General features: G+C 44.4%; 2 protein-coding genes across 4 annotated transcripts; both read right to left on the reverse strand.

Moving 5' to 3' along the window:
* Nucleotides 1-495: 495 nt before the first annotated feature.
* Nucleotides 496-2,400, reverse strand: SMCO3 (single-pass membrane protein with coiled-coil domains 3). The gene has a single exon (XM_037883869.2). It carries the CDS (start codon nt 2,398-2,400, stop codon nt 1,723-1,725), a length of 678 nt encoding a protein of 225 aa, XP_037739797.1. The 3' UTR covers nt 496-1,722.
* Nucleotides 2,278-25,650, reverse strand: ART4 (ADP-ribosyltransferase 4 (inactive) (Dombrock blood group)). Of its 3 annotated transcripts, none has more exons than XM_037883842.2 (3): nt 24,974-25,649; nt 20,217-20,934; nt 2,278-2,414 (listed from the first exon to the last, which is right to left on the reverse strand). In XM_037883842.2, exons 1-3 carry the CDS (start codon nt 25,043-25,045, stop codon nt 2,404-2,406), a joined length of 801 nt encoding a protein of 266 aa, XP_037739770.1. In that variant the 5' UTR covers nt 25,046-25,649; the 3' UTR covers nt 2,278-2,403. The 3 variants fall into 3 exon arrangements, with proteins under 3 accessions (XP_037739770.1, XP_037739768.1, XP_037739777.1); XM_037883840.2 differs by lacking the exon at nt 2,278-2,414 and adding an exon at nt 16,429-18,485 and having other exon boundaries at nt 24,974-25,650; XM_037883849.2 differs by lacking the exon at nt 2,278-2,414 and adding an exon at nt 16,429-18,485 and having other exon boundaries at nt 24,982-25,649.
* Between the last annotated feature and the right edge of the window lie 1,165 nt (nt 25,651-26,815).

Below are 26,815 nucleotides of genomic sequence, written 5' to 3' on the forward strand. Positions count from 1 at the left end.
AAAAAGTGGAAAAAGAGAATGGGAAGGGGATGAAAAGAGAAGGAACTACTCTGTTACAATGTCCCCAATATAGTAGTTTTTCACAGATATGAGCCAGTTATTACTATTATAGAAAACCACTGCTAAGTATTAATGAATATTTCTGAATTGTTTGGTAACAATATCATATTTGTGGCGTATGAAAAGATGGACCTGTGTAGAGCCCTGGAATCTTGTTCTTAGCATATGCACAACATGCCTCAGGTGGCATGGGACCAGATTTCATCACCGAATTGGGTCTGCTGGTTGGATCATTAGCTTCCCTGGCCCGGTCCAGGTAATGATGGGGAGCGTGAGATGAACACTGATCTATAAATGATAATATATATATGCAGAGTAATTTATATACGGCATCCTATAATAGAGATTGTAATCTTTCCCTTAGTAAGTACTGTGAATTATATAGATAGAAGGAACACGTACATATGCACTAAATCAGCCACACACAGGGAGGAGAACTCTCAAAGCCTATGATGTATATTTCTAATTCATTTTAAATTACAATTTTTTGCAAAGAACAAAGCAAAGAAACAAATCACAGCATGTCAGAGAAAGAGAGAGAATACAAATCAAACTTTCTGCTCTAGCCTTTTGTTTACAAAGTATGTGAGTTAAGGACATTTAATTTTGTGCTATTCCTGTAATGATGTATGAAACTCAGAACTGTATTGAACAAACCCTCTGTATGCTCACATCACTATCATGTGAATCACTTTAAAGGAAAATAAAATAAAATAGCATAACAAGTCCTATGATTTATAGGCCAACGATCCTGCAAACACTTTTGCATGTGTATAGTCCCAATGACCCTAATGGGACTACACACTTACACAAGATTAATTACATGTGTGTTTATAGGAGCAGGGCCATAATGAAGATACAAAAAGTTAGTAAGAGATACTGTAGATAAAACCCCCTGGAATACTAGAGCCAGCTTCTCTTTACTACAGGGTTTAGGGAATTTTCCAAACCAAAATCTGTCAGGATTAGAATTTATTTTAAGATGGGCACTGGATGGCTCCAGCAAACTGGTACAATAGTTACAGGAAATGGCAGTTAAATATTCTTTGATCTTCCCCGGTAAAGGTTACTGAAATAAGGTGCATCTACATTGGAAAGATTTGCCAATATAGTTATAGCAGCAAGTCCTCCTAGTGTAGATGCATCTTATTTCAGCAAAAACATTTATTTTATTTTATTTTATTTTATTTTATTTTATTTTATTGCCAGTATAACTACATCTCCACTAGGGTTCTTGTGGTATAGAAATGTCATTTAAAAATCATGTCCCTAACTGACATTACTAATCCAGCAAAAGTGTCTCATGTAAACCTGGCCTTTTTCCAGACTGTAGAAATTAGTGATAGTTATGATGATGATGATTTTTGTACTTTGAGCATTTGGAAGTGGATTGGAAATAACCAACTTGGTTCACACAAGCTACCATACATCTGGAGCAGGTACTGTCATACACTACCTACTTGTAGTGGGCTTGAACCAATTACCTACTGGTATATTTCTGTGCCAATGTCCTGAGCCATCAAGGCCCCCATTTCCATGGCTATCTTATGTGCTGCTAAAAAAGAAGTAAGAGCACTCACTCTACCATAAAGAATCAGAAAAGTTAATATAAGCATAACTGGTGTGGTCATTGTGACAGCAAGAGAGAACATTAAAAGCCATTCATTTAATTTTACATTTCACCATAGATGTTACTTCAGTTATGGCACGCTGATATTTTTCTGAGGCTGCCTTAAATTCGGCCAGATGCTCCTCATAACTTTTAACAATTCCCAGAAGTTGATCCCTCTCAACTGCTCCCAGGATGGCCTGGAGGATCATGTCAATACCTAGCCCAAGAATGGCAATACCAATACCTCCAAGAACAGAAGCACCAATCTGGGCTAGCAGAGTGACCAGCTTATTAACAGCAATAATTATCATATTTGAGCCGATTAGTTTTACAGCTACCATACCAGCAATGGAAGTAGCTTCTCCCAGAACAATCGAAAAAACTTTGTGTGCTATTGCGATTTTCTCCATCTCTGGCTCTTTGATATCATAAAGCTTTTGGTACAGCATTGGCTCCAGCATTTCCTTCATTTTTTTGTCAATCTTCCATACTTCCTGTTGGATCTCACTCATGGCTTGGATGATAATGTCACAGTTTTCCTTGATTGTGCCACCCTTTTCCATCTTAATCTGGGCAATTGTACACCCCAAGTGTGCATTCAGTACTGCAATCAGTTCATCCGTGGCATTGAAATTAACCAACATGCAGTCCAGCAGCTCCTGGTGCAGACGGATCACTTCTTGACGTCTCTTCGGGTTATCTGGGTAAAGGAGGTCACTCAGAGCCATTCTTCAGAGAAGAGCTGCAGAGAGAGGAAAAATAAGGTTTGTTACCATCTTTAAAACCCAGAACACTGGAAGGGGATTGGATTGCATTGGGAAGTGGGATACAGAGCCTCTAGGTCAGTGATTCACTTTAGACCCAACAAGTCAAATCCAGAGGTGTGACTCAATTTGTCTTGAAGTAGTCTTAAAATGACATAATTTACAACTTCCGTATCTGTCCAACATATACATTACACCACAATAGACTTCCTTAAACTTTTACCTGCTTAGCATTGTGAACTGACATCACCTTTTAATTTAGCCCAATGAATGAATCTGACTGACTGCAAGGGAATTTGAGTAGGTGTAAATCATGCCACCAATGGTCTAGAAGAGAGGAGCGTATCAAAAAAAGCAGCTCACAGATCAGTGTTATCACATGTTTAAGGTAAAGTAGGCCAGTCCTTCCTGTAGCTTATTCCTTCTTCTGGCTCTTTGGTCCATACATTAAACTGACTTGAATCCCTTACACTTATTCACATATTAGCAAGTTGGTATAAAATAAGTCTAAGGGAATCTGAGAAAATCGAAGTCAAAACCTTGTTCTACACACAGTTTTTCTATCAGTGTAATAATTTCACATTACCAAAATAGTTATGACAGTAAAACCACTAGTGTGGACACAATTATACTGGTATAAAGGTGCCATGTAGCAGTATAGTTAGGCTTGGCAGGATTGGATAACAATGGATAGATGTTGCTAAACATTTCTTTCAGCTGACACACTGAAATCAACAAAAAAATAGCCATTGGTAACAGCGCACGTGCAGTTTCCCCTCCCCTACCCCCACCCTGTGGCCCCAGGGATCAGGTGTGATTGGCTCTGTGGCAGTGAAGAACGCCCTTTGCAGCCCCGCTGTCACAGCCCTGCTGTCACACCAGCTGGAAGTGCTGGGTCTGCGAGTTTCTTCTCTGCCCCAACAGGCCTGCAGCCTTTCCTGCACCTGGCCTCTCCAGGATTCGGGTGTCACGGGTGCTGTAGCAGCAAAGGGAGCCCTCTGCAGCCCTGCTATCAGGGTTCCCTGCGCCGCTTCAGGGCTGGTGTCAGTAACACCCAATCCCTGCAGTCACACAGTGTGAGGAAGACTGCGGTTCTGGTGGGACAGAGCAGAGTCCCAGCCAGGCCTGCAAGGAGGAGGAGTTGCCCCCAAGCTCCCATCCCCATGCAGGAGCCATTCAGAAGTAGGGTGGCCTCCCCCACATAGCTAAGAGCTCATCCTCCTCTTTGCAGCCCTGGCCAATGGTCTCTGCTCTGCCCTGCCAGGACTACAGCCTTCCCCGCACTTTGCACCTACAGAGATGGGGTGTCACCGGCCTCACAGCTACCTCATAGAGGTAGCGCTCTGCAGTCCTGCTGTCCTGGCCCCACTCACTCAGCAGCCAGAAGTGCAGAGGTTATCCGGGGCAGGAACTGTTCAGCAGCACCCTGTGGCTTGGGCCTTGTCCTCCTTGCAGGGCCAGGGATCTCTGCTCTGGCTGGCCAGGACCACAGCATCCCTCACACCTTATGCACAGGTGTATTGGGCCCCTCGACTGCACAGGGAGCCCCCTGCAGCCCTGCTGTCAGCACTGCCCTAACCCCAACCCTATCCCCCCTTCATTCCTGTAACTGTAAGAATAAACATTTTTTTAAAAAAATCAAAATCAATATTGTTGAAATTGAAAAAAAATAAATATTGAATTCTGCAGAGCCTAAGTATTCCTGTTCCCAAAAGGGAATAAGTCATCCTGGAATAAGCACCTTTATACCAGTAGGGGAATGTATGGCTTTAACTATACCGGAATATTTAATATGGCACAACTTTTGTGAGTAGCCAAGGCCTAACTTATACTACCTTACACATCACCTAATATATCTCACTGTATTTTTGCCCTGATATTTAACCTAAATGTTCACTTTCTTAATTTGATCTCAGTATTCCTGTTTATTTCCCTATCACCATAGAAAGTTTCTCCGTCCGTCAAATATCTGAAGATGGTTATCTTGTTGCAAATTTAGTTAGAGCATGCCGTTTAGGCACTGTCCATATTAAGGGGTGATGCTTAATTGCACTGCCCTAGTTGGAGCACCAGGAGGCATCCTGCCTCAGAGAAAAAATCTCTCTCAACTCCCCCTGGCCACAGGAGAGAACACATCCACTTCCACACCCTTTTGTGGGTAGCAACCTTCTCCCCATTGTGTGTCAGTCCTGCTCCAGTGCAATTGGTGGGAGTACTATAGCCCCATCTTCTCTCACACTTCTTTTGGGAATGCTGTGTGCCTGGGAAAGTAGGAACTGAGCAGACACTGCTCCCCTGACTGCAAGGTCTGCAATTCTGCCTGAGTGCACAGGCTGCTTGGCCTAACCACCGTAAAGGCTAGGCAGAATCTGGCTCTAGTTATCACTTAACCAAGCTGTAATATATCATTTTAGCTCTTTCAATCTTTCCCTACAGGCTTCCCCCTAATAATTTGTGTTGTCCTTGTCTAAACAGTCTGTAGTTTGTCACTATTTTTCTAGCACTGCCCTAGAAGGGAGTATTATTCCCCTGCACCAAGACATATTGCCTTTTTATATGCAGCCTGACACTTCTTGACCTTTTTTGCTTCTGTGTTACATTAACAAATCATACCTACTATGCTATTCACCTTCATCCCTGGGTACATAGGTTTTCTGGTTTGTATTTTTGCATTATCCTCCTTCTCATTGACAATCTGGGTTTGGGGTTATTTTTGTGTACTAGCCTGCATTTTTCCACTCATTTGGTATTGGTGCTTAGATAATACAATGATAGGCACCTCACGAATATCTAAGATATGGTAGATCAGATAGCTATTTCTACTACTAGGCTCCTTCATCTCATTTGGTCTGTCCTTACTAGTTTTTGCAACACTTGCCAATTTAGAATCAGCTGTCACCTACCTGTTGGTACTCCACTAGACGACACTCCCTTCCTCAGCAGGTTGCATTGTTATATATCATTTTTTGAGTCGCCCTTCAACCAGCCTTCGATCCAAGTGACCGTGTTCAGCCACAAGCCAATTGGAATTTATATAATTAGTAACATTGTGTGGAAAATTTACACTGATCTATGAAAATCCAAATATTACATCTACTGCATTTCCTTCACACACTTCTTTTGAAGTTCTGTCAAAAAAAAATAAATAGGGCAATCTCTTCAACTCATGCTTCTTTTTCCTTTCAGGATGGAGGAGGTATTGTTCATGTACACTAGGAGTTTGTGATTTTGATGAAAAGCCGTGAACTGAACTGAAACAAAGCCTTGTGAAAGCGGGTATGATTTCTTTTCAATTCTGCCTAAGGAAAATAGAGAACAGGCTTCTTTCTTCCTCAGAGTGGTATTTGGGTCCTTTCCCTCTAATGAATTCTCTGTTAAAGGTTGTTGGTTAGTACTGTATTGTAGACATTTGGAGAGGATGAAATGTGCTGAATGGAGCACAACTATTGTATGCATCCGATGAAGTGAGCTGTAGCTCACGAAAGCTTATGCTCAAATAAATTGGTTAGTCTCTAAGGTGCCACAAGTGCTCCTTTTCTTTTTGCGAATACAGACTAACACGGCTGTTACTCTGAAAACTATTGTGAATGTTATTAATATAATAGAAATTTAAGAAGTGGAAGAGGCCTATTAGTTCATATTCTTTATTGCTGGCCAATCTAGGATTATTTCAGTTTATCCTATTATACCTCCTCTGAACATCATAACCCTCTCCCTCTTTGGCATTGACACTTTTCAGATGATGTTATATTACTCCTATAGTCAAACAGCCAAGCTGTCCATATATATTTGTTTAAATCTTTGTGCATACTATAAGTCAGCCTCTGCAGCCCAACATAAATATTTTTAAGGGATTCTACACAGCAAATCATAAAGGCTACCTACCTGCTTTTTAGTCAGAGCTCTGTAATCAGCTGTAGATTGCAGGACAGTAAATTCTCTTTTCACTGGATTTCTCTGGCTGTTTCTGGTGGAATGTGATGACCTAGGTCTGCAGGGATTGTTGCTACAGTTGGGTCCTGTTGCCTGCCTGGTTTGTAGATTATTTTAGTGTAACACTGCTCTCTGGACGCTATACAGCCTCAGCTCATTGTTTCTCTGTCCCCCTTTCAATTTTAAAATTGTTTAGTTTATTTCATGTTGGTAAAACAGTTTGATTCACTACCCTAGAACCTGCAGCCTTCTGTTTATGAAAGGAACAGGTACAGTACAAATTCATATGCATCTAACACATGTTCCATCAAAAACATTTCTAACAATATATACTTCATAAACTTGAGTGCCCTGCAAACATAATCACAAACAGCTATGTGTTGTGCTGTAGCTGTAAATCTGTGAATTCCAAAAGAGAAGTCATGGGCAGTCCGACACAAATAGAAGAGTATATACCACCAAATATATGCTTGGTAGTACAAACCTCTGTCACAGCAGGGCAGCCTGTACTCCAACACTAATCCCATTTAAACTCCATGCTGGGAGTCTCACAAAAAGACAGACTCACACCCGTGCATCACACTTTGGGTAGAGGCACCTCCTGCCTGTCAGATGCAATCTCCATGGCCACACCAACTGACAGACCCTTCCTCAAGTCAAAATGGATACATTCTGAGAATGAATGTCAAAATGGATACATTCTGTTCTACTGCCAGGTGAGGAAAGGTTAATCCATAATTTCCAGTTTGGTTTTCCTCTGAATGACGAGACATTGGTTCAATAGAGAATCAGGCACAAAAATCCTCTTGACATCAGAGTTTTGGGTGTGCAAGAAATCAGCACAGAGAGAGAATTCTAACTACATAAGCACTAATTTTGTACAACATTCTGATTTCTGTTTTTATTTTAAAGTCTCCCATTCAAGTACTGACCAGGGTCATCTAGTTTAGATCGCAAGACCTGATGATATCACATCCCGAGTGGATGGAGGTGCAGGAATGTGCCTTTTCTTCTCTGACTGATATAGAGATACCATCACCTAAGCTTTGTTCCCTTTAAAGCATTCATCCAGTTTGTGCAGGGCTTCCTGCCAAATTCAACTCCTTGATATTACATCCGTAAGGTTTCAGAGTAGCAGCCGTGTTTGTCTGTATTCGCAAAAAGAAAAGGAGGACTTGTGGCACCTTGTTAGTTTCTATGGTGCCACAAGTACTCCTTTTCTACATCTGTAAGGTTTCTGGTCAGTGCTAATCTTTCTGTTCTGGAGTCTTCGTCCTATAGGTTAGAATGTGATTGGCAATCATTTAACAAGAAATGAACAGTTATTCCTCCATGTACACTAGGAAATACCATATTTGTAAATATTTTAAGATTTGTTTATATTTTAAAATATTTTCTTTCTTATAAAGACTTGGTAAATCCCACATGCCAGCCACTGATACAGTGCTTGGAATTCTTCTTGGTTTCCATTTTGTTACCAATAGTTTTTAGGTCATTGTTAGAACTTGTATTATCTTACACAAGAACATAACACATTTCAGGCCTGATTCTGCTCCTACTGAAGTCAGTGGGAAAATTGCAACCGATTTAAAAGGAAGCAGAGTTGAGCCCTTCATGAGCAGGAAATACATCCAACAATCCTTCTGCCCTTTTGAGATAGATCTGAATTAGTGCTGGAGAAACCTCATAAAATTGTCATTTCTTTCCAATTCAGATGCTTATCTGAACTGTATTAATCTGAAAATCAGACTGGAAATGTAAAGAGAACAGAGTTTCTTGGGAGATAACTGGTGGTTTCTACTGGGATACAGAACACACAAATGGTCTTTCTCATGGTTTTTCAGAACTTCCACTTACAGCCCAAACCAGTAAATTCAGGGATATCTGACTTTTTTGTTTAAAGAATGTTAATCACAATTCTTTCAGAGCTCTTGAGTTTGGGGAAAAGATTTAGTCTGGCTTGCCCATCACTAATCTTTTCTGTTGACATTTCAAGTGCTAGATCCTCCCCTCTTGTGCACTGAGAAGGGGCTAACAGAGGTGGAGAAACTCTTACCCTTCACCACCCCTGTGCAAGAAGTAGGGCAGAGTTTCTCCCTAGCAGTCAAAAGAATGATAAAACGACAGTCCAATCAGTGAGTTTGCTTGTGTCTCAACCTACCAAGAGCTGTGGAATGCTGGCTAAGCAATGTGTACATAACCTTAGTTGAATAACAGGATGACAGCATTCAGCAACACGTGCATGCTGAGCAGATGCTCACTACTCCAGAATAAGGAAGAAATAGTGTGCCTGACTCCCAGTCCTGACCCATTCTGCCCTGTGACTGAAGAATGCCCCTTATGGACCTAGTACCTTTCTGCTTCCTCCACAGAGGACCTTGCTCTAATTTTGTATGGCGCACACAGTATATACATAGGGGAAAAAATGTTAGATTTAACCAAAACAATTACAGCCAGTGAGGATGAAGACAGGTATATTATTTCCCAAAGACTTATAGTAAATCTAACAATAAATAGCTAATCCGTCCTTCCTCAAGAGGAATGTTCTCATTCCTACTCTTAATTCCACATTTCTGCTTATACTTAAAGGGTCAGATTCATTCCTAGTATAAGCATCAAAATCAGTGGAGTTGCACCTGCTTACATCAGTTCTACATTTGACCCAGAAAACAAGACACATGAAATGTAGAGGCTAATGGAGGCTACACTATTTAGGAGGAGTTGTACTGTAGTTCTGATTTGAAAAAAAAAGGTGTACGGTATTATTATTAGAGATTTATAGCTCAGGATACAGGTACTGTACCTCTTAGATTCCTCACCTATGTCTTTTGATTTGTTTTTCAGTGTCAAATCTCTTCTCTGGAAATGTTGTCCATCTTTGGTGCAGAGAGAGATAAACAAAGGGTGCTCGCAGCCAGCCAGACTTTGTATGATTTCATATACATATATGTCTCTTCCACTAATACAATATTTCGAATCCTCAATCAGCACCTTGGCACCAGCTTCCCCATCATTACAGTGAGGGAAAACCTCAGCATTAAGGAGAACCTTCAGCTCCTGATCAGTACTCTGAAAGAGATGCAGGCTGTTGTGGAAATGAAAGACAAAGATGTGCAGCAGAGCATCAGCCACCGTTTATATGCTAAGATGGTTGGGCCCATCACTTCTCTGCAGGAGAAGATTACTGTTGTGAAGGACCTTTATGAAAATTATAAGGGAATCCTAGGAAGTATCTGTGGTCCGGTCGCTGCCGTGCTACTGAAACACAGCAATCTCCCTGAGACTGTAGAGTCTGCCGTTCATCATCTAATGACTTCCCCTGCCTTGTCCCTCCAAGTGGCTGATCTTCTCATGAGCCACAATGAAATTGTCAAAATACTCCCAACTGTCACTGAGAACAGCCCTTCTGGGAGTAGGATTCAAGAATCTAGACCTCGCGGTCCATCAACTGCCTTCTCATTTTCCAATTTCTTGCAGGCTGTGCTTTGGGGAAAGGCTTCTACAAACACCCTGAAAATAGCTGCAGACTATCTGGAGGAGGCTGTCAGAGTGCTGAGACCATCTTGTGAATCTTTCCAGTGCATTGTTAAACTGGCTGAGGTCTATATCTCACTGATAACAGACAAGTTGCAGTGATCCATTTTTAGAAATATGCTTCTGTTCCTTCTTTTCTTACAACAAGGGATGTCGCACAAAGAAACAAGAGAAAGTTGCGGCTAATTTCTGATTCCACAATAATTTCTGCAATCACTTTTAGTGTCTAGATTTGAGCATTGCACTAAGGCGTCAAGGCGAAGTCTTCTTGCTTTGTTAATTTAAAAACTTGATCAATAAAAATCAACAGGAAACTAATGTAAACAGGAAAAAAGTCTAAGAATCAAAATGCTGAAACAGTATCTGTTTTAGCAAGTGTGTTTAAACTTTCTGGGCAAGCTTTTTAGATTATTCTGATAGCAACAATTCATTTTGACAGGTCAGGTTATAGTGACTATCTAACAGGAATTAGCTCATTCAAAATAAGCTATGATAGTATTGGTCACTGGGAGGTTAACCATCATGGTTGGATTTTCATCTGACGACCAACTGGGAATAGTAAATCACTGTGATTTGAGATGAGAAGTAACTAGATAATCTGTGGTAGAGTGAAAAATAATCTTTGTCTACACTTCGAAATAAGGTAGAATTTATAGAAGTCGGTTTTGTATAAAGCGGTTTTATACAGTCGATTGTGTGTGTCCCCACACAAATGTTCTAAGTGCATGTAGTCAGCGGAGTGTGTCCACAGTACTGAGGCAACCATCGACTTCCAGAGCGTTGCACTGTGGGTAGCTATCCCACTGTTCCCGCAGTCTCCACTGCCCATTTGAATTCTGGGTAGAAATCCCAGTGCCTGATGGGGCTAAAACATTGTCGCGGGTCGTTCTGGGTACATATCGTCAGGCCCCCGTTCCCTCCCTCCCTCCCTCCGTGAAAGCAAAGACAGACAATCCTTTTGCACCTTTTTTTTCTTGTGTTACCTGTGCAGACGCCATACCACAGCAAGCATGGAGCCCGCTCAGCTAACCGTCACCGTATGTCTTCTGGGTGCTGGCAGACGCGGTACTGCATTGCTACACAGCAGCAGTTTATTGCCTTTTGGCAGCAGACAGTGCAGTATGACTGGTAGCCGTCATTGATGTAGTCCAGGGTGCTCTTTTAACTGACCTCGATGAGGTCAGGGGTGCCTGGGCAAACGTGGGAGTGACTTAGCTAAGTCATTTCCCTTTTAAGTTTCGTCTCATGGCGATTCAGTCCTACTGGCAGTGCACTGTCTTTTAATCTGCAGCCAGCAGAAGACGATGGCCAGCAGTCATACTGCACTGTCTTCTGCCTAGCACCCAGGAGATAATGATGGCTAGCGGTCGTACTGCACAGTCTGCTGCCAGCAAGATGTATAAAGATAGATGAAGTGGATCAAAACAAGAAATAGACCAGATTTGTTTTGTATTCATTTTCTCCTCCCTCCCTCCATGAAATCAATGGCCTGCTAAACCCAGTTTTGAGTTCTATCCTTGAGGTTTTGAGTTCTATCCTTGAGGGGGCCATTCTGTTTCATGCAAAGCCACCCCCTTTGTTGATTTTAATTCCCTGTAGGCCAACCCTGTAAGCCATGTTGTCAGTCGCCCATCCCTCCACCAGAGCAATTGCAAACAATCGTATCATGCCCTTTTCCCTGGATTGCCCAAGCAGGAGCAGACGCCATTGTACAGCAAGCATGGAGCCCGTTCAGCTCACTCCAGCAGTTATGACCATTGTAAACACCTCACGCATTATCGTGTATGTGTATGCAGAACCACCACCTGAAAAACCAGGCGAGGAGGCGATGGCAGCACGGTGATGAGGACATGAACACACTTTTCTCTAAAACCGCGTTCCCCCGCAATTTGGAGATCACGGTGTTAATGGGGCAGGCTCATGCCATGGAACGCCGATTCTGGGCCGAGGAAACAAGCACAGAGTGGTGGGACCGTATAGTGTTGCAGGTCTGGGGTGATTCCCAGTGGCTCCGAAACTTTCGCATGTGTAAGGGCACTTTCATGAAACCTTGTGACTTGCTTTCCCCTGCCCTGAAGCACAAGAATACCAAGATGAGAGCAGCCCTTACAGTTCACAAGCAAGTGGCAATAGCTCTGTGGAAGCTTGCAACGCCAGACAGCTACCGGTCAGTCGGTAATCAATTTGGAGTGGGCAAATCTACTGTGGGGGTTGCTGTGATGCAAGTAGCCAGTGCAATCATTGAGCTGCTGCTATCAAAGGTAGTGACTCTGGGAAATGTGCAGGTCATATTAGGTGGCTTTGCTGCAGTGGGATTCTCTAACTGTGGTGGGGCCATAGACGGAACGCATATCCCTATTTTGGGACTGGACCACAAGGGCAGGCAGTACATAAACTGCAAGGGGTACTTTTCAGTGGTGCTGCAAGCACTGGTGGATCACAAGGGACGTTTCACCAACATCAGCGTGGGATGGCTGGGACAGGTTCATGATGCTCGCGTCTTCAGGAACTCTGGTCTGTTTATACGGCTGCAGGGAGGGATTTACTTCACAGACCAGAAAATAACTGTTGGGGATGTTGAAATGCCTTTAATTATCCTTGGGGACCCAGCCTACCCCTTAATGCCCTGGCTGATGAAGCCGTACACAGGCGCCCTGGACCGTAGTCAGGAGCTGTTCAACTATAGGCTGAGCAAGTGCAGAATGGTGGTAGAATGTGCATTTGGACGTTTAAAGGGTCACTGGCGCAGTTTACTGACTCGCTCAGACCTCAGGGTAACCAACATTCCCATTGGTATTGCTGCTTGCTGTGTGCTCCACAATCTCTGTGAGAGTAAGGGGGAGACGTTTATGGCGGGGTGGGAGGTTGATGCAAATCGCCTGGCCGCTGAATACGCACAGCCAGACACCAGGGCGGTTCGAAGAGCACAGCAGGAAGCGGTACGCATCAGAGAAGGTTTGAAAACCAGTTTCATGACTGGCCAGGGTACTGTGTGACACTTCTGTTTGTTTCTCCTTAATGAAACCCGCCCCCTTGGTTGCCTCTAAATTCCCTGTAAGCCATCTGCCCTCCCCCCTTCGATCACAGCTTGCTTGCAAAGGAAATAAAGTCACTATCTTTTAAAAAACATGTATTCTTTATTAATTGATTATAAAAATAGGGAGATAACTCACAAGGTAGCCCGGGTGGGGTGTGGGAGGAGGGTAGGAGGGAAGGAAAAGGCCACTTTAAAACTTGTTGAATGCCAGCCTTCTGTTGCTTGGGCTGTCCACTGGGGTAGAGTGGTTGGGTGCCCAGAGCCTCCCACCCCGCATTCTTGGGCGTCTGGGTGAGGAGGCTATGGAACTTGGGAAGGAGGGAGGGCGGTTAAACAGGGGCTGCAGTGGCAGTCTGTGATCCTGCTGCCGTTCATGAACCTCCACCAGACGCCAGAGCATGTCCGTTTGATCCCACAGTATCCCCAACGTTTCCTCATGCCTCCTCTAATCTTCCTGCCACCACCTCTCCTCACGTTCATCGGCCACCATCCTGTATTCTGCTATTGTGTCCCTCCACACAGCTCTGTCAGTGCCGGACGACTGCATGAGCTCAGAGAACATGTCATCACGCGTGCGTTTTTTTCACCGCCTTATCTGAGATATCCTTTGGGACGGAGGAGGGAGGCTTGAAACATTTGCAGCTGCTGGAGGAAAAAAAGGGAATGAAGTATTTTAAAAGATACATTTTACAGAACAATGGCTGTACTCTTTCACGGTGAACAACGCTATTCACATTACATAGCACATGTGATTTTGGTACACGGTCGCATTTTGCATCTTGTATTGAGTGCCTGTGGCTTTGGTGTTAGAGATCACACACGCAGGACCGGGCAACAGAATTTGGCTTGGAGGCGGCCGTGGTAAGCCATAGTCTTTTGGCTTCTGCAACCTTCATAACAGCAGCACCTTTCCCATACCAAGCAAAGCCTGTTGAGTTGGCCATTTAGAGTTGGCCATACTGTTGGCCATAACAGTTTTCTTGTTAACGTGCAGCAGCAGAAACCAAACTAACCCCCTCCCCCCATCCAATTCTCTGGGATGATCGCTTTTCCCCTCCCCCCACCGCCTGGCTGGTATCAGGGAAGATCCCTGCTAGCCAAACGCAAACAGCTCAGCGCCAGTGGCCCCCCCTCCCACCGCGTGGATAACTGCGGGGAGGATTTCTTTTCGGCCACAGGCAAACAGCCCAGTAGGAATGGGCACCTCTGAATGTCCCCTTAATCAAATTCCCCTATATCAACCAGGTTACCGTGAACAATATCACTCTCCTGAGGATAACACAGAGAGGTAAAGAACGGATGTTGCTTGAATACCAGCAAACACTGGGACCATACGCTGCCAGGCTTTGTCATGCAAAGATACCAGATTACTTGCAACTAGCATGGCGTGGTAAAATGTCCTACCATGGAGGATGGAATAAGGCTGCTCTCCCCAGAAACCTTCTGCAAAGGCTTTTAGAGTACCTCCAGGAGAGCTTCATGGAGATGTCCCTGGAGGATTTCCGCTCCATCCCCAGACACGTTAACAGACTTTTCCAGTAGCAGTACTGGCCACGAATGCATCCCAAGTCCTCAGGGCTACTTAATCATTAAAAAACGCTTGCTTTTATAACATGTATTATATTTAAAAAGGTACACTCACCAGAGGTCCCTTCTCTAGTTTCATTGGGTTGGGAGGGTATTTCAGTCAGGGTGATAAAAAGATCCTGGCTGTCGGGGAGAACGGTGTGCTGTGTGCTTTCCCCAAGCTCGTCCTCCTCCTGCTCATCTTCCCCATCTGCAAAATCCTCAGCCATGGCGGAGAGTACCCCATCATCGGAGTCCATGGACGGGGTGGGGTAGTGGTGGCGGTCCCCCCAGAATTGCATGCAGCTCAGCATAGAAGCAGCATGTCTGGGGCTCTGTCCCAGAGCATCCATTTGATTCTTTGGTTTTCTGGTATGCTTGTCTGAGCTCCTTAAGTTTCACGTGGCACTGTGTTGCGTCCCTGATGTAGCCTCTGTCCCTCATGGCCTCTGAGATTTTTTGTAATGTTTTGGCATTTCGTCTTTTGGAACGTAGTTCTGATAGCACGGATTCCTCTCCCCGTACAGTGAACAGATCCAGTACCTCCCGTTCGGTTCATGCTGGAGCTCTTTTTCAATTCTGAGACTGCATGGTCACCTGTGCTGATGAGCTCACCTGGCCAAACAGGAAATGAGATTCAAAAGTTCCCTGGGCTTTTCCTGTACACCTGGCCAGTGCATCCGAGTTCAGAGTGCTGTCCAGAGCGGTCACAATGGTGCACCCTGGGATAGCTCCCGGAGGCCAATACCTTCGAATTGCATCCACACTAACCCTAATTCAAAAAGCCGATGTCGATTTCAACGCTAATCCTCTCGTTGGGGAGGAGTATAGAAATCGGTTTTAAGAGCCCTTTATGTCGAAAAAATGGCTTCATTGTGTGGACAGGTGCAGGGTTAATTCGGATTTAACGCTGCTAAATCCGACATAAACTCGTAGTGTAGACCAGGCCTTAGAGTCTGCCACAGGCTTTGTGTGCAACTTTTGGGCAATTCACTTAATCTCTCTTTGCTTCAGGTTCTCTGTGAAATTGGCATATGTTCTCCATACCATAAAGGAGCATTGTGAGGCTACATTCATGAATGAATGTTTACCACTCTGAGATTCTTGGATGGAAGGTGCTGTATAAGTGAAAGTGTTATTATGGGGACAAAACCTTTGTGATGGGGCAAGTAAACAAGAGAAACATAATTGATGGAAGGGATTTGTGGAAGCTCTTCCATATTTCATGCCTACGTATGACCTCAGAAACTAATTTGTTTTCTGTAACTCTCTTCTGAAGTCAAAATAAAACCTAAAAGAGACTTTGCTGCCTTTGAAGTGTATAATGCCTGGTCTGGAGGAATAACATGGTGGCCAGGTTTAGAAAGAGTCTAGCAAAGCAGACCTGATGAGCAGTTCATTGAGCAAACTGAAGGAGGAACCTGGTGAGGTGATTTAGGGGAAGGATTCAACAGGGTGAGCTAAAGAAGGGGCACAGCTGATGGGCTGGAGGAAAGGCATATTGAGCAGGTTAGTGGAAGAATACATCACCTGAGATGCACAAGGAAAATTTAAAGGCAGAGAAAAGGTGATGCACAGCTGTTAAAATGGAGGAAGGGTGTAGCAAGTGAGCTGAAACAGAAGTGAATCACCTAGACAGTTTGGGGAGAATCCCAGCTGCGGTGCTGGGGAAGATCTGTGATAGGAAAGGACACTGCAGGGTGGATTGGAGGAGGGATTTGACTGCATAGTTTAGGAACAAAACTAATTATTGGCTCAGTTGAACAGGAGATAGAGTGAGGTAGGTTGAGGGAGGATTTACTTGCTGAACTGCTGAAAGACCCAATGTGTTGGGCTATAGAAGGAGCAAAATGACTAGACTGGACATGGGCATAGTGGTGTGGGCTGGAGAAGGGCACCTGCCAGCCACTTGACTTCAAAGAGAATAAAAAATAGAATTTAGTTCTTGTATAGTGCTGTTCATCCACGGATTGCAGAAAGCTTTTCTCCTCAACTTCTTCTTTATTTTCAGCTATTCATCAATCAGCAGTTTGAGGGGAGCCAAAGGACTAGGCCCTTTTAAGTTCAAGTCTATAATATAGACAACTAGCTCTGTGCATAGTGCATAGGTCAGGGGGATGGTGCATAGAATATGGAATTTCTTGCCTTTTGATCACCAGTTCCATGCCAGCTCAGGCTGATAGTTACTGGCTGAAAATTGTTGCCACCTGATGGCTATTTGTAGCCTATATAGAATGTGCTAGTGAATCTCAATTCAGTACTTGGTGGTCAGATGTCTACATTACAAAACTAAATTATCACGATTTATCATCTGGTTGGTAGTCTCAGCTCAGTCCAAGGACAAAATGGGACAGAGGCTAAAAAACAATTTCATCTCCAAGATGTGGTCCCTCCAGGCATATTGGAGGGAGGCAGTATGAGAGGGAAATTTGCATTAACATGCTATAGCTATTGTGGGATTAGAGGATTTCAGGATTACTGCCTTGGTGCCTTGCAGGAATGCTAAATTAACCTTTAAAAGTTAGGAAAGAACATAGTTAAACTGGGAAGGAGAATTCAGTATGGGATGTGAATTCTATCACTGATATTACACATTGAAAAACAGAGCAATAGAAATATATATATGTATTTAATAACATCAACCTCTCTTTAAAATGGACACAACCCAATAGTCTCTACAATTTCTGTAAATTCCCTTTGTGGGAATTTGCAGGTATTTTCTTAATGGCCACCAGAGGGTGGTATTACTACTAACTCAAGAGAACCTACTGAGACCTGCAAAAGAAATGCTAATACAAATAGTGAAAAGAAAAGGAGGACTTGTGGCACCTTAAAGACTAACCAATTTATTTGAGCATAAGCTTTCATGAGCTACTGATGAAGTGAGCTGTAGCTCACGAAAGCTCATGCTCAAATAAATTGGTTAGTCTCTAAGGTGCCACAAGTCCTCCTTTTCTCTTTGCGGATACAGACTAACACGGCTGCTACTCTGAATACAAATAGTGGTTCAAGAGTTCCTACTGTAGGGTTGTGCCCAAAGCCCTGCAGACTAGGTACCTAAATTGACTGGAGTCTTTGCCATGCTCTTCAGCATGCACACAGACCCATTATCTTCCTACTTTGAATGAGGGATGTAAAAGTTTAACTGGTTAACCAGTTAACCAATAAGTACAGTCTTATCGGTTTCAGTTAACGATTAAACTCCTCTCCCCTCCAAGCCAGGGGTCCCGGCTCCCGGCCATGCACCCAGGGTCCCGGGATCCCAGGCGCGAGGCAAAAGCTGGGACCCTGGGAGTGGGGAGGCAGCAGAGGCACAGGGCTGGCAGTTGGGTCCCCAGGGAGGCAGCGAAGTCCCGGTCCCAGGGCCGGTGGCAGTGGAGTGCCAGGCACGGGGCCAGCAGCAGGCGGAATGCCAATCCCGGGGCTGGCATGCGGGATGCCGGGCCCAGGGAGGCAGCAGAGCCCCACGCCCAGGCCGGCAGCCGGGATCCCGGGTGCAGGCGGCAGCGGAGCCCCGCATAAAACATGGGGGTGCTGCAGCACCCCCTCCCACCCTACCTCTAGTTCCCTATGTGAACTCCTTAACAGTTAACCATTTAACCGATAGAATTTTAATAGGTTAAAAGGTTACTATTTTTAAACCCTATTTACACCCCTACTTTGAATGTACACCTAGGGGCCTGATTTTGCTAGGGATTAAACGCCTCCTTTGAAATTCTGAGCACCCTTAACTCCTTGAAGTCAGAGGAGTTAGAGGGAAAATCGCAGGAGGTGTTCAGCGCCTTGTACCATCAGTCACCTCTGTGGCTGGGTACTGTAAATCCCTCGCACCCAGAACTCATTCCTTTGTACACAGCACATGAATCCTTCTGTGATCAGGGAAAGAGTCATTGCCTGGTGGAGTAGAAGAAAGCACTGATCACACAAGAAAGAAAGGCAGTGACTGGAGGAGTGTGGATACAGCTCTTGCTGCTTGAAGCTGCAAAAGAATCAAAAGATTTGTTCTTTAGAAAATTCAGTCTAGAGCTTCAATGCACATCTTAACATAGCTCCTTCCTAGAACAGGCATTTCCTCATAAAATATTTTAAATGAATAAACACATTCATTCTGCTGAACAGGTTCAGATTATAAAAACCAAACAACAACAAAACCAAATATTTGCCCAGAATTCATAACATATAGTCCAAACTTATTCCTTCCTCAAGTTTGACTGTATTGGTAATTGGAATAATAGCACAACATAAACCTCAGCTCAGTCTTGGCTGTTTCTAAGGTTTCCCTGCAGAGACCTCTCTGTCCAAGACTCTAATTCTGTCCAGAGAATCTCTTCACCTCCTTTGTATCCTGGTGGAGTTAAACCTCACCTGCCACAATGAGTAAGTAGAATTTACTCATCGGATTTATGCAGGATTCTAACACAGTTAATAAAAATCTACCACCTTGTTACAGAGCCATATTAAAATAAAAAATCTCAAAACCCACTTACTCAATCAGCATTTCCAGAATACACTCTAATTGACAATAAGATTTAGCCCTAAAAATGTGACAGATTTTTGGTTTTGTTGGCGTTTCAATGGGAATCAAAATCAGACTTACAATGGCACTGTGAATGCAACTTTTAACTACAGAGAAACCTTCGCCTCGCCATTCTACACTACATGAGCCTGCTGAGCTGGGACTAAAATTCTGGTCCTATATCTCCAAAAACACAGGCCTGTATCATTGCAGCTAAACAAAGACTGGTTTTACATGCCAATTACAGAAGGCAACATACACACAGTGCCCAGTATATATATATAATGGAAGCTGGTTGCAACTTGAACTATGAAAAGGCCACTCTCTCTGCAGATTGCTGCCTTTTTTGGTGTCTGCCCTACCACAGTCCTGAAAGGACTTAGCAAGGAATGTTTATGACTCTTCTTACTGACTGAGATCTGCACTGGAGCAGCAACTTGCTACTGTGCTGTCAACTTCATGAACAGAAGCAGTCTGTGCTTCAAGTCTACCTACTATTTTGTATTACTGTACTATTTTAGTACCAGGCAGTTGCTTTCATTTTCTAAATGGTGTTCTGTGCTCAAAGGTTGCATTGACCATTATTGTCCTGGGACAAAAACTAAGAGCCCATTGAATAAGTACGTTGCACATCACTCTCCAATAAGATAAGGAACCACAGCCAGCTCCAGCCAGGACTTCCGATCCACATGCAAGTTTTCCACCTGTTTGTCAATTAAATGTCATCCAGACTGTAATTCTTATAAGCCCTCCGAAACCTCTGACTGTTGCTAACTCTGTTTAATCTGCACCACTGTTAGCAACATTGGGACCCCAGTTGTAGATGGCTCTGCAGCTCTGGCAGCTATTTCCAGCATCATGCTGGGATTTTGCCAAGGGAATGTAGGTGGGAGTAATGGAAGTGTGGAAGGAAGGGCACCTGGTTAGACTCAGGTTCCTTAGCAAGCAGTCTCTGTTAGAACTTTAACCTATACACTACAAAATGTCCACTTTCATCCCTCCACCAACACCACCTTTCACAGCAGCCAGAAAACACATGACAGTGCACACTCAGTCAAAGGACACTCCTGGCTTCCTCTGCCCCAGGGAAGATATTAGGCCTGAAACATGAGATGTGGTGCAGCAGGGTGAGCTGTCAGGGTGCCTGTCAAGACCACCCTGGGTCTCCATTATGAGAGTTTCTACATACAGTACCTTTCAGGAGCTGGCAGTTGTATTGGCTGTAATTTCCCACAGAGAACAGATAGAGGTGGTTACCACTTGGTGTTCGGCTGAAGTTTCTGACCTGGAATATCTCATAGGGTGGGATGAGGACCTCCCTCTCGGAGAAGTAGTGGGAGAAGTGTCCCACAACTGCCCCTAAGCAAGTCTTCATGGTGAATATTGTTTCATTCCCAAATCTCTGTGCTTCCTTCAGGAGGAGTGAAGTAGAGGTGAAGCGGCCAAACCGCACTTTGGTGCCCAACTCAGCCTCAAAATACAGGCCTTTTACCCCCCGGTGCACCTGGTAGCACTTTTTTCTTGTGATGCCACTCTTCCATCTCCTCACCAATTGAATGGCTGTAGTCAGGTAGAAGTGGAGGTATTTGAAAGGGAAGCTGTGTCTGTAGTGCTCTGGGGATCTCCCAGCTCTGGACACAGCCCAGTTCAAATCAGAGTGCAGCGAGGTGTTCATGGTGTAAGCCATGAGGGCTACGGCGTGATTCTCCTGCATCTCCCTCAGCAGAGCCATTGGCTTTTTTGACCAGACCAGCTTTGCTTTCTCCCAGATGCTGGAATAGTTCTTATTATTACCCAATTCCTTTTGGAAATAGTCTCCTCGGTCCAGTTCTTCCATTACCTGCTCACAGCAACCCTGGTACTGGTCATCAAAGGAATCTGGTGCCATATCCATGAGAATGTGGGACACGGCCTGCAACATAAAGGTAATACACGTTTATCCTCAAGAATGGGACCCTGTTAGTTTGTGTGTATATGTATGTCAATAAATCAGATTGTCTCTACTGTTTTTGTCCTGCTACACAGATCCCAGAGTGCACGGTGGTGCACTAGAAGCTCACAGCACAGTGAGCTTGTCAACAGCTTGTCATTTTGAGCTTGTCAACAGCACATATGCAACCTTGCGCATTTTTGTACCAGTTTCCCTGTGAGAGAATATTGACCAGAATACTACCATTGTTTCACTTCATGAAGCTCAATATTGGAGGCCTAAGGAGTGTTCATAGGTAGGCTGGGAATGCATGCAATAGCCAGAGGAGATGAGGTTAGGACACAGTGACAGGGCTGAAGAAAGGAACATTCACTTGGTCTCAGATAGATTTGGGGTCTAGGTTGTGGTAGAACACTCACTTAGGTTCTAGACAGAGTCACAAACTTGCGGTGAGGGGCTACTCAGCTCAGAGCTATGGCTCTGAGGTTGCCTTTCACATTGTGTTCCATGCATTGGGTGCAGTGAGGACATTACTTGTGAGGCTTTCTGCATGTTGCCAGTTCAAATGCACAAAGACCCACGTGCAGCAATTTATCTCAGCTCTGACAAGTGGAAGAAGCCCCCTTAATGAACAAAAGTAACTATATCTCCAGTGTCTCCACTCCTTTTTAATGAGAAAGGTAGGTAGGTGGATGAAGGTAGTCGGGGGGACCACCGGTAGCCTAACTCTGCCTGGCAAGTGCTTCAGTGGCAAGTGTAGGAACCTGTAATGCAATATGTTAATTGTGCAATGCTGTGGGAGTGCACTAGAGAGGTGAATTTCTTCCTGATGCCCTGCTTGGAGCTAGCTGCAATTTCTTTTTTTTGTCAAAACAGTTGTCTGTTGGAGAATGCCCTTTCACCAAAACTGAAATTGTTCACAAAATCATATTGATTTTAATGACATTTTGTTGAGTGAAAAAATAGAAAAAATGTTTTGAAAATGTCAAAATGGAACATTTTGACATTTTCAGAATGGTAACTTTTTATTTTTCATGTCAAAATTTACTTTATTTTGTATTTTAAATTTTAAAAAGGGTTGAAATTGAAACAAAATGCTTTGATTGAACCAAAACAAAGAGGTTTTTTTGTTCTGGAATTTCATGATGTGAAAAATGTTGAAATTTTTGGCTTTTTGTCCTGGCTCAGGACAAAACAAATATCAAAATTTCATGATTTTTCATAGCATGAAAATCAATTTTTCAGCCAGCTCTAGCCCTGTTACATCAAAGTAGATGTTCTATCTGCCGGGCTTTTTACATAATGTGGGATAAAAACAGTCCCATAGCAAATTATTAACAAAATATCTTCCACATCTTACAAATCCTAAATCACATGAACAGTCTGTACTCATATTATTCATCCTAATGGAGCTGGTCGGACTAATCATGCAAGCTAACACTTGACAATGATTAGGTTGTTGGTGTGCTGAGATCACTGCCTATCATGCTGATCAATATTAGAATCATAGAATCGTAGAGTTGTAAGAGACCTCAGGAGGTCATCTAGTCCAACCCCCTGCTCAAAGCAGGACCAACACCAACTGAATCATCCCAGCCAAGGCTTTGTCAAGCTAGGCCTTAAAAACCTCTAAGGATGGAGATTCCACCACCTCCCTAGGTAACCCATTCCAGTGCTTCACCACCCTCCTAGTGAAAAAGTTTTTCCTAATATCCAACCCAGAGCCGTCCTTATCCATATGCAAAGTACACAGCTGCGTAGGGCACCAGGAGATTTGGGGCACCACATTTCCTGGTACGCTGTGCAACTGCATGCTGCTCCAGCCCCTGCTCCACCTCTTCCCGCCCCTGCTCTGCCCCAGTCCTGTCCCCACTCCACCCCTCACCCAAAGCCCTCATCCCTGCTCCACCCTGCCCCGACTCTTCCCCCCCCCCCCCCCCCGCCCCTTCCCACCCGGTTTGGCCCCAGCTCCACCCCCACTCCCCTGAGGAGTGCAGGAAGTGCAGCGGTCTAGCCCCAGCCACGCTGCCGGTGAGTGCTGGGGGGTGGTTCCCCCCTGTTCCCCAAGCCAGCCCCTTCCCCCGGGGCAGCCTGAGGCCAGCCCCCCGCCCCCACGGAGGCCTCCCCACCAGCAGGGGGGGCTACATAGGGCCCTAGAATAGCTTGGGATGCCCTGATCCAACCTAGACCTCCCCCACTGCAACTTGAGACCATTGCTCCTTGTTCTGTCATCTGCCACCACTGAGAACAGCCTGGCTCCATCCTCTTTGGAACCCCCCTTCAGGACTTGAAGGCTGCTATCAAATCCCCCCTCATTTTTCTCTTCCGCAGACTAAATAAGCCCAGTTCCCTCAGCCTCTCCTCATAAGTCATGTGCCCCAGCCCCCTAATCATTTCCATTGCCCTCCGCCAGACTCTCTCCAATTTGTCCACATCCTTTCTGTATGGGGCCCCAAAACTGGACACAATACTCCAGATGTAGGTTCACCAATGCCAAATAAAGGGGAATAATTGCTTCTCTCAATCTGCTGGCAGTGCTCCTACTAATGCAGCCCAATATGCTGTTCGGGCTTCTTGGCAACAAGGGCGCACTGCTGACTCATACCCAGCTTCTCGTCCACTGTAATCCTTAGGTCCTTTTCTGCAGAACTGCCACTTAGCCAGTCAGTCCCCAACCGGTAACGGTGCATGGGATTCTTCCATCCTCAGTGCAGGACTCTGCACTTGTCCTTGTTGAACTTCATCAGATTTCTTCTGGCCCAATCCTCCAATTTGTCTAGGCCACCCTGAACCCTATCCCTACCCTCCAGCATATCTACCTCTAGATACTGGGGTCTCTAGTCCTTTAACCTTCTCTTCCAATGTGGAGACCAGCTTGCACTTCATACAGACAAAGTTGCTTCTATCCTCTGGGAGAAAGACAAACATGGCACGTCCTGTGCAGATCACAACAACTGATCACTCACTATCCATATTGTCTTCCTTCTAAGAGCCTCTTCAGATGTTGTATTTACTGCTCACAGAAGCTTGAAAGGCAAAAACCTCTGTGGGAACTCCCCCCAGGCAAACTCCCTCTGTTTGCCTCTCCTCCCGCTCGTACAGATTGTGTACAATGGTTCAGCAATATTGTGTCATTGTTTCCATTTACTCCCGGTCTGTATCTATCTGTTATCTCTTGTCTTAGATTGTAAACTCTGTAAGGCAGGGACTGCCTTTTTGTTGTGTGTTTATACAGCGCCTAGCACAATGGGATCTTAGTCTGTGGCTGGGGCTCCTAGGCACTACGATATACAATATACTATATACAATATAACTGGGCCCTATAACAGAAAATAATATCTAGAGTATTCTGTTTGTGTGGTTGTACAGCTGATTAACTGTTGATAGTGGTTCTTATCCCTGAAAACCTTCTGTAATCATACATCAATATAATGCATGTGATAATATAATTGATTGCTCTTTTCACTGTTGGGTTTTTAAGTGGGCTTTGGCTAAACACCATATCCAGTTATTTGATATTTGGCTGACTACAAGTAGACACTCAGTTCTGCATGAACATTCATCCTCACCCCTCACTTGAAAAGGGCCCCTAAGTGAATGCACTGACTGGGCCAGTGGAATTAACAGCATGGACCTCACTGTTTTGGGACACAACTTCTCTACCCAGAGTATCTTAAATATTTTTTGGGAGAATCCCAAACGCAGTCACATGGGATGGAGAAATTACCAAGAACATCTCTGTACCATCTAAGAAAGATTGTACTGATTGGGCATTTCCTTGATGTTCAACCACAAACATTCCCTGGGAAAACGTGACTTGAAAACAGAGGGCATTTCTAACAATGCAATCAGAAGGGTTAGAGAAGGTGAGAAATGGAACACAGCAAGTGAAAGCAAAGTAGTTCTCATGCTAAGCTTGATTCAAAGCCCACTGAAGAGAATGGAAATACAGCCATCATCCTCAATGGGCTTTGGAGCAGCCACTCTCTGAGCAACTTCACAGCTTCAAATAAAGCACAACCTTTTCACCTCTCGTCAGCCTCAGCAGGGAGAAGATCAGCAACAGCAGGAAGCTCAGTAGATCAGCTGTCATCCCAGAGTCCACAGGAGATCTTCTACAGGACGTTGAACTCCCACAGAGCCAGAAGAGGGGGCTGCCCTCTCTTTCTTATGGATGTTTTGCTCTTTTCTCTTTTAATGTCATAAATTGAATTCCAACAAATCTGCAGTGTGAAATTTACACTCGGATATGAGTCAATATTCTTTCTTTTCCTTTCCCAGAGCTGGGATCACTCATCGGACTCAGGCTGCAGTTTGGAGGACAGTAATTTAGAACCAAGGCGAGGACATATCGGAAGTAATAGCTCCAAATTTAAAATAAATTTTGTAAAAATGATATCCAAAAGAAATGGTCTAGGTCTTTTAAATGACAGTTTCTCCTCCACTCCAGTCCCAATCGCTATGCATTCACCTGGTCTTTATCAGTTCACGTAATGTTGAGATTTCCTATGGTCTTTTCTCTTTTCCTTCTGGCTCATGAAGGTTCCTTATGCCAGGCCCTGTTCAAATCCCATTAATAGTCTCAAGAGAGAGAAGACTCAGACCTATGAGGCACCCAACACAGCTCTCTTCTGTGCATTTACATGACAAGATGAGGTTGAGTGAAGTAAACTATCTCCAGCCAAAAGTTTAATGAACAACATTAAAGGAATGCAGGGTTCTGATAAAGGCAGAACTGAGATGCCTCTTTGGTTCAGAACCCATCTGGCACGACAGATAACACAGCTGCCTATTCCCTTCTTGCCCCACCCTGTCCTAGCCTCTCAAACAACACTGCTGCCCATCCCATTCTAATCCTTTTTCATATATTTTTAAATGAATATATTGCTTGTGAAAGGTGCCTGACTCAGCCGCGCAACCAAGTTCTGCTTGCCAGCTGCTCCTCACCAAATGAAAGACTGCTGTTCTTGGCCTCCCTGGATGAGACTGCCAACAAAGGAGCCAAACAGTGGCCAAAGTTGCAGGTGATATGGGCATTTGTCCCATAAATGCACTACACTGAGACCCACTAGCTAGTTTTACACATCACAGAACAGGGACAGAAGGTAGCAACTTTCAGTCCCTGCTGACTGGCTGGATTCCAACTAGTGCCTTGTGAGAGGCTGTATGTCCCATTCCGATTTAGGTCTTCCACATGAGCTCATTTTGAGGAGCAGTCCTGGTTTGGGGGGGAGAGGCTGCCCTATACCCTGTAAGAAGCAGCTTGCACAACACAGAAACAGTCCTGAACAGGGATGGCCCAAAGTTTTTGCAGGCCCTTTGATATTCAAGCTCAGTACCAATGTGGACACAAGAACAAATGGATATAAACTGGCCATCAGGAAGTTTAGACTTGAAATTAGACCAAGGTTTCTAACCATCAGAGGAGTGAAGTTCTGGAACAGCCTTCCAAGGGAAGCAGTGTGGGCAAAAGACATATCTGGCTTCAAGACTAAGCTTGATAAGTTTATGGAAGGGATGGTATGATGGGATAGCCTAATTTTGGCAATTAATTGATCTTCAACTATTAGCAGTAGATATGCCCAATGGCCTGTGATGGGATGTTAGATGGGTGGGATCTGAGTTACCACAGAGAATTCTTTCCTGGGTGTCTGGCTGGTGAGTCTTGCCCACATGCTAGGGTTTAGCCGATCGCCATATTTGGGGTCGGGAAGGAATTTTCCCTTCTGACCTTAAAGTCTATGATTCTATGAAAGCTGCATATGCTGGGCCCCATTCAGCAATCTACACTAATCCTCCCGCAACAGTGGCTTCCCACCTCTTTGTGACCTCCCACTCATTAGGCTGTGATGAGCCCTCCCAT

This window comes from Chelonia mydas, chromosome 1 (assembly GCF_015237465.2).
Source record: "Chelonia mydas isolate rCheMyd1 chromosome 1, rCheMyd1.pri.v2, whole genome shotgun sequence".
Taxonomy (NCBI): Eukaryota; Metazoa; Chordata; order Testudines; family Cheloniidae; genus Chelonia; species Chelonia mydas.

Coding starts and splice junctions, on each gene's coding strand:
- SMCO3 (XM_037883869.2), bottom strand. CDS start 2,400: ATGGCTCTGAGTGACCTCCTTTACCCAGATAACCCGAAGAGACGTCAA.
- ART4 (XM_037883840.2), bottom strand. CDS start 25,045: ATGACAGCTGATCTACTGAGCTTCCTGCTGTTGCTGATCTTCTCCCTG. Junction 20,935..24,973: donor GGCTGACGAGAGGTGAAAAG/GTTGTGCTTTAT, acceptor TTTATGTTGCAG/GCCGTGTCCCACATTCTCAT. Junction 18,486..20,216: donor CAACTGCCAGCTCCTGAAAG/GTACTGTATGTA, acceptor ATTCTTTTGCAG/CTTCAAGCAGCAAGAGCTGT.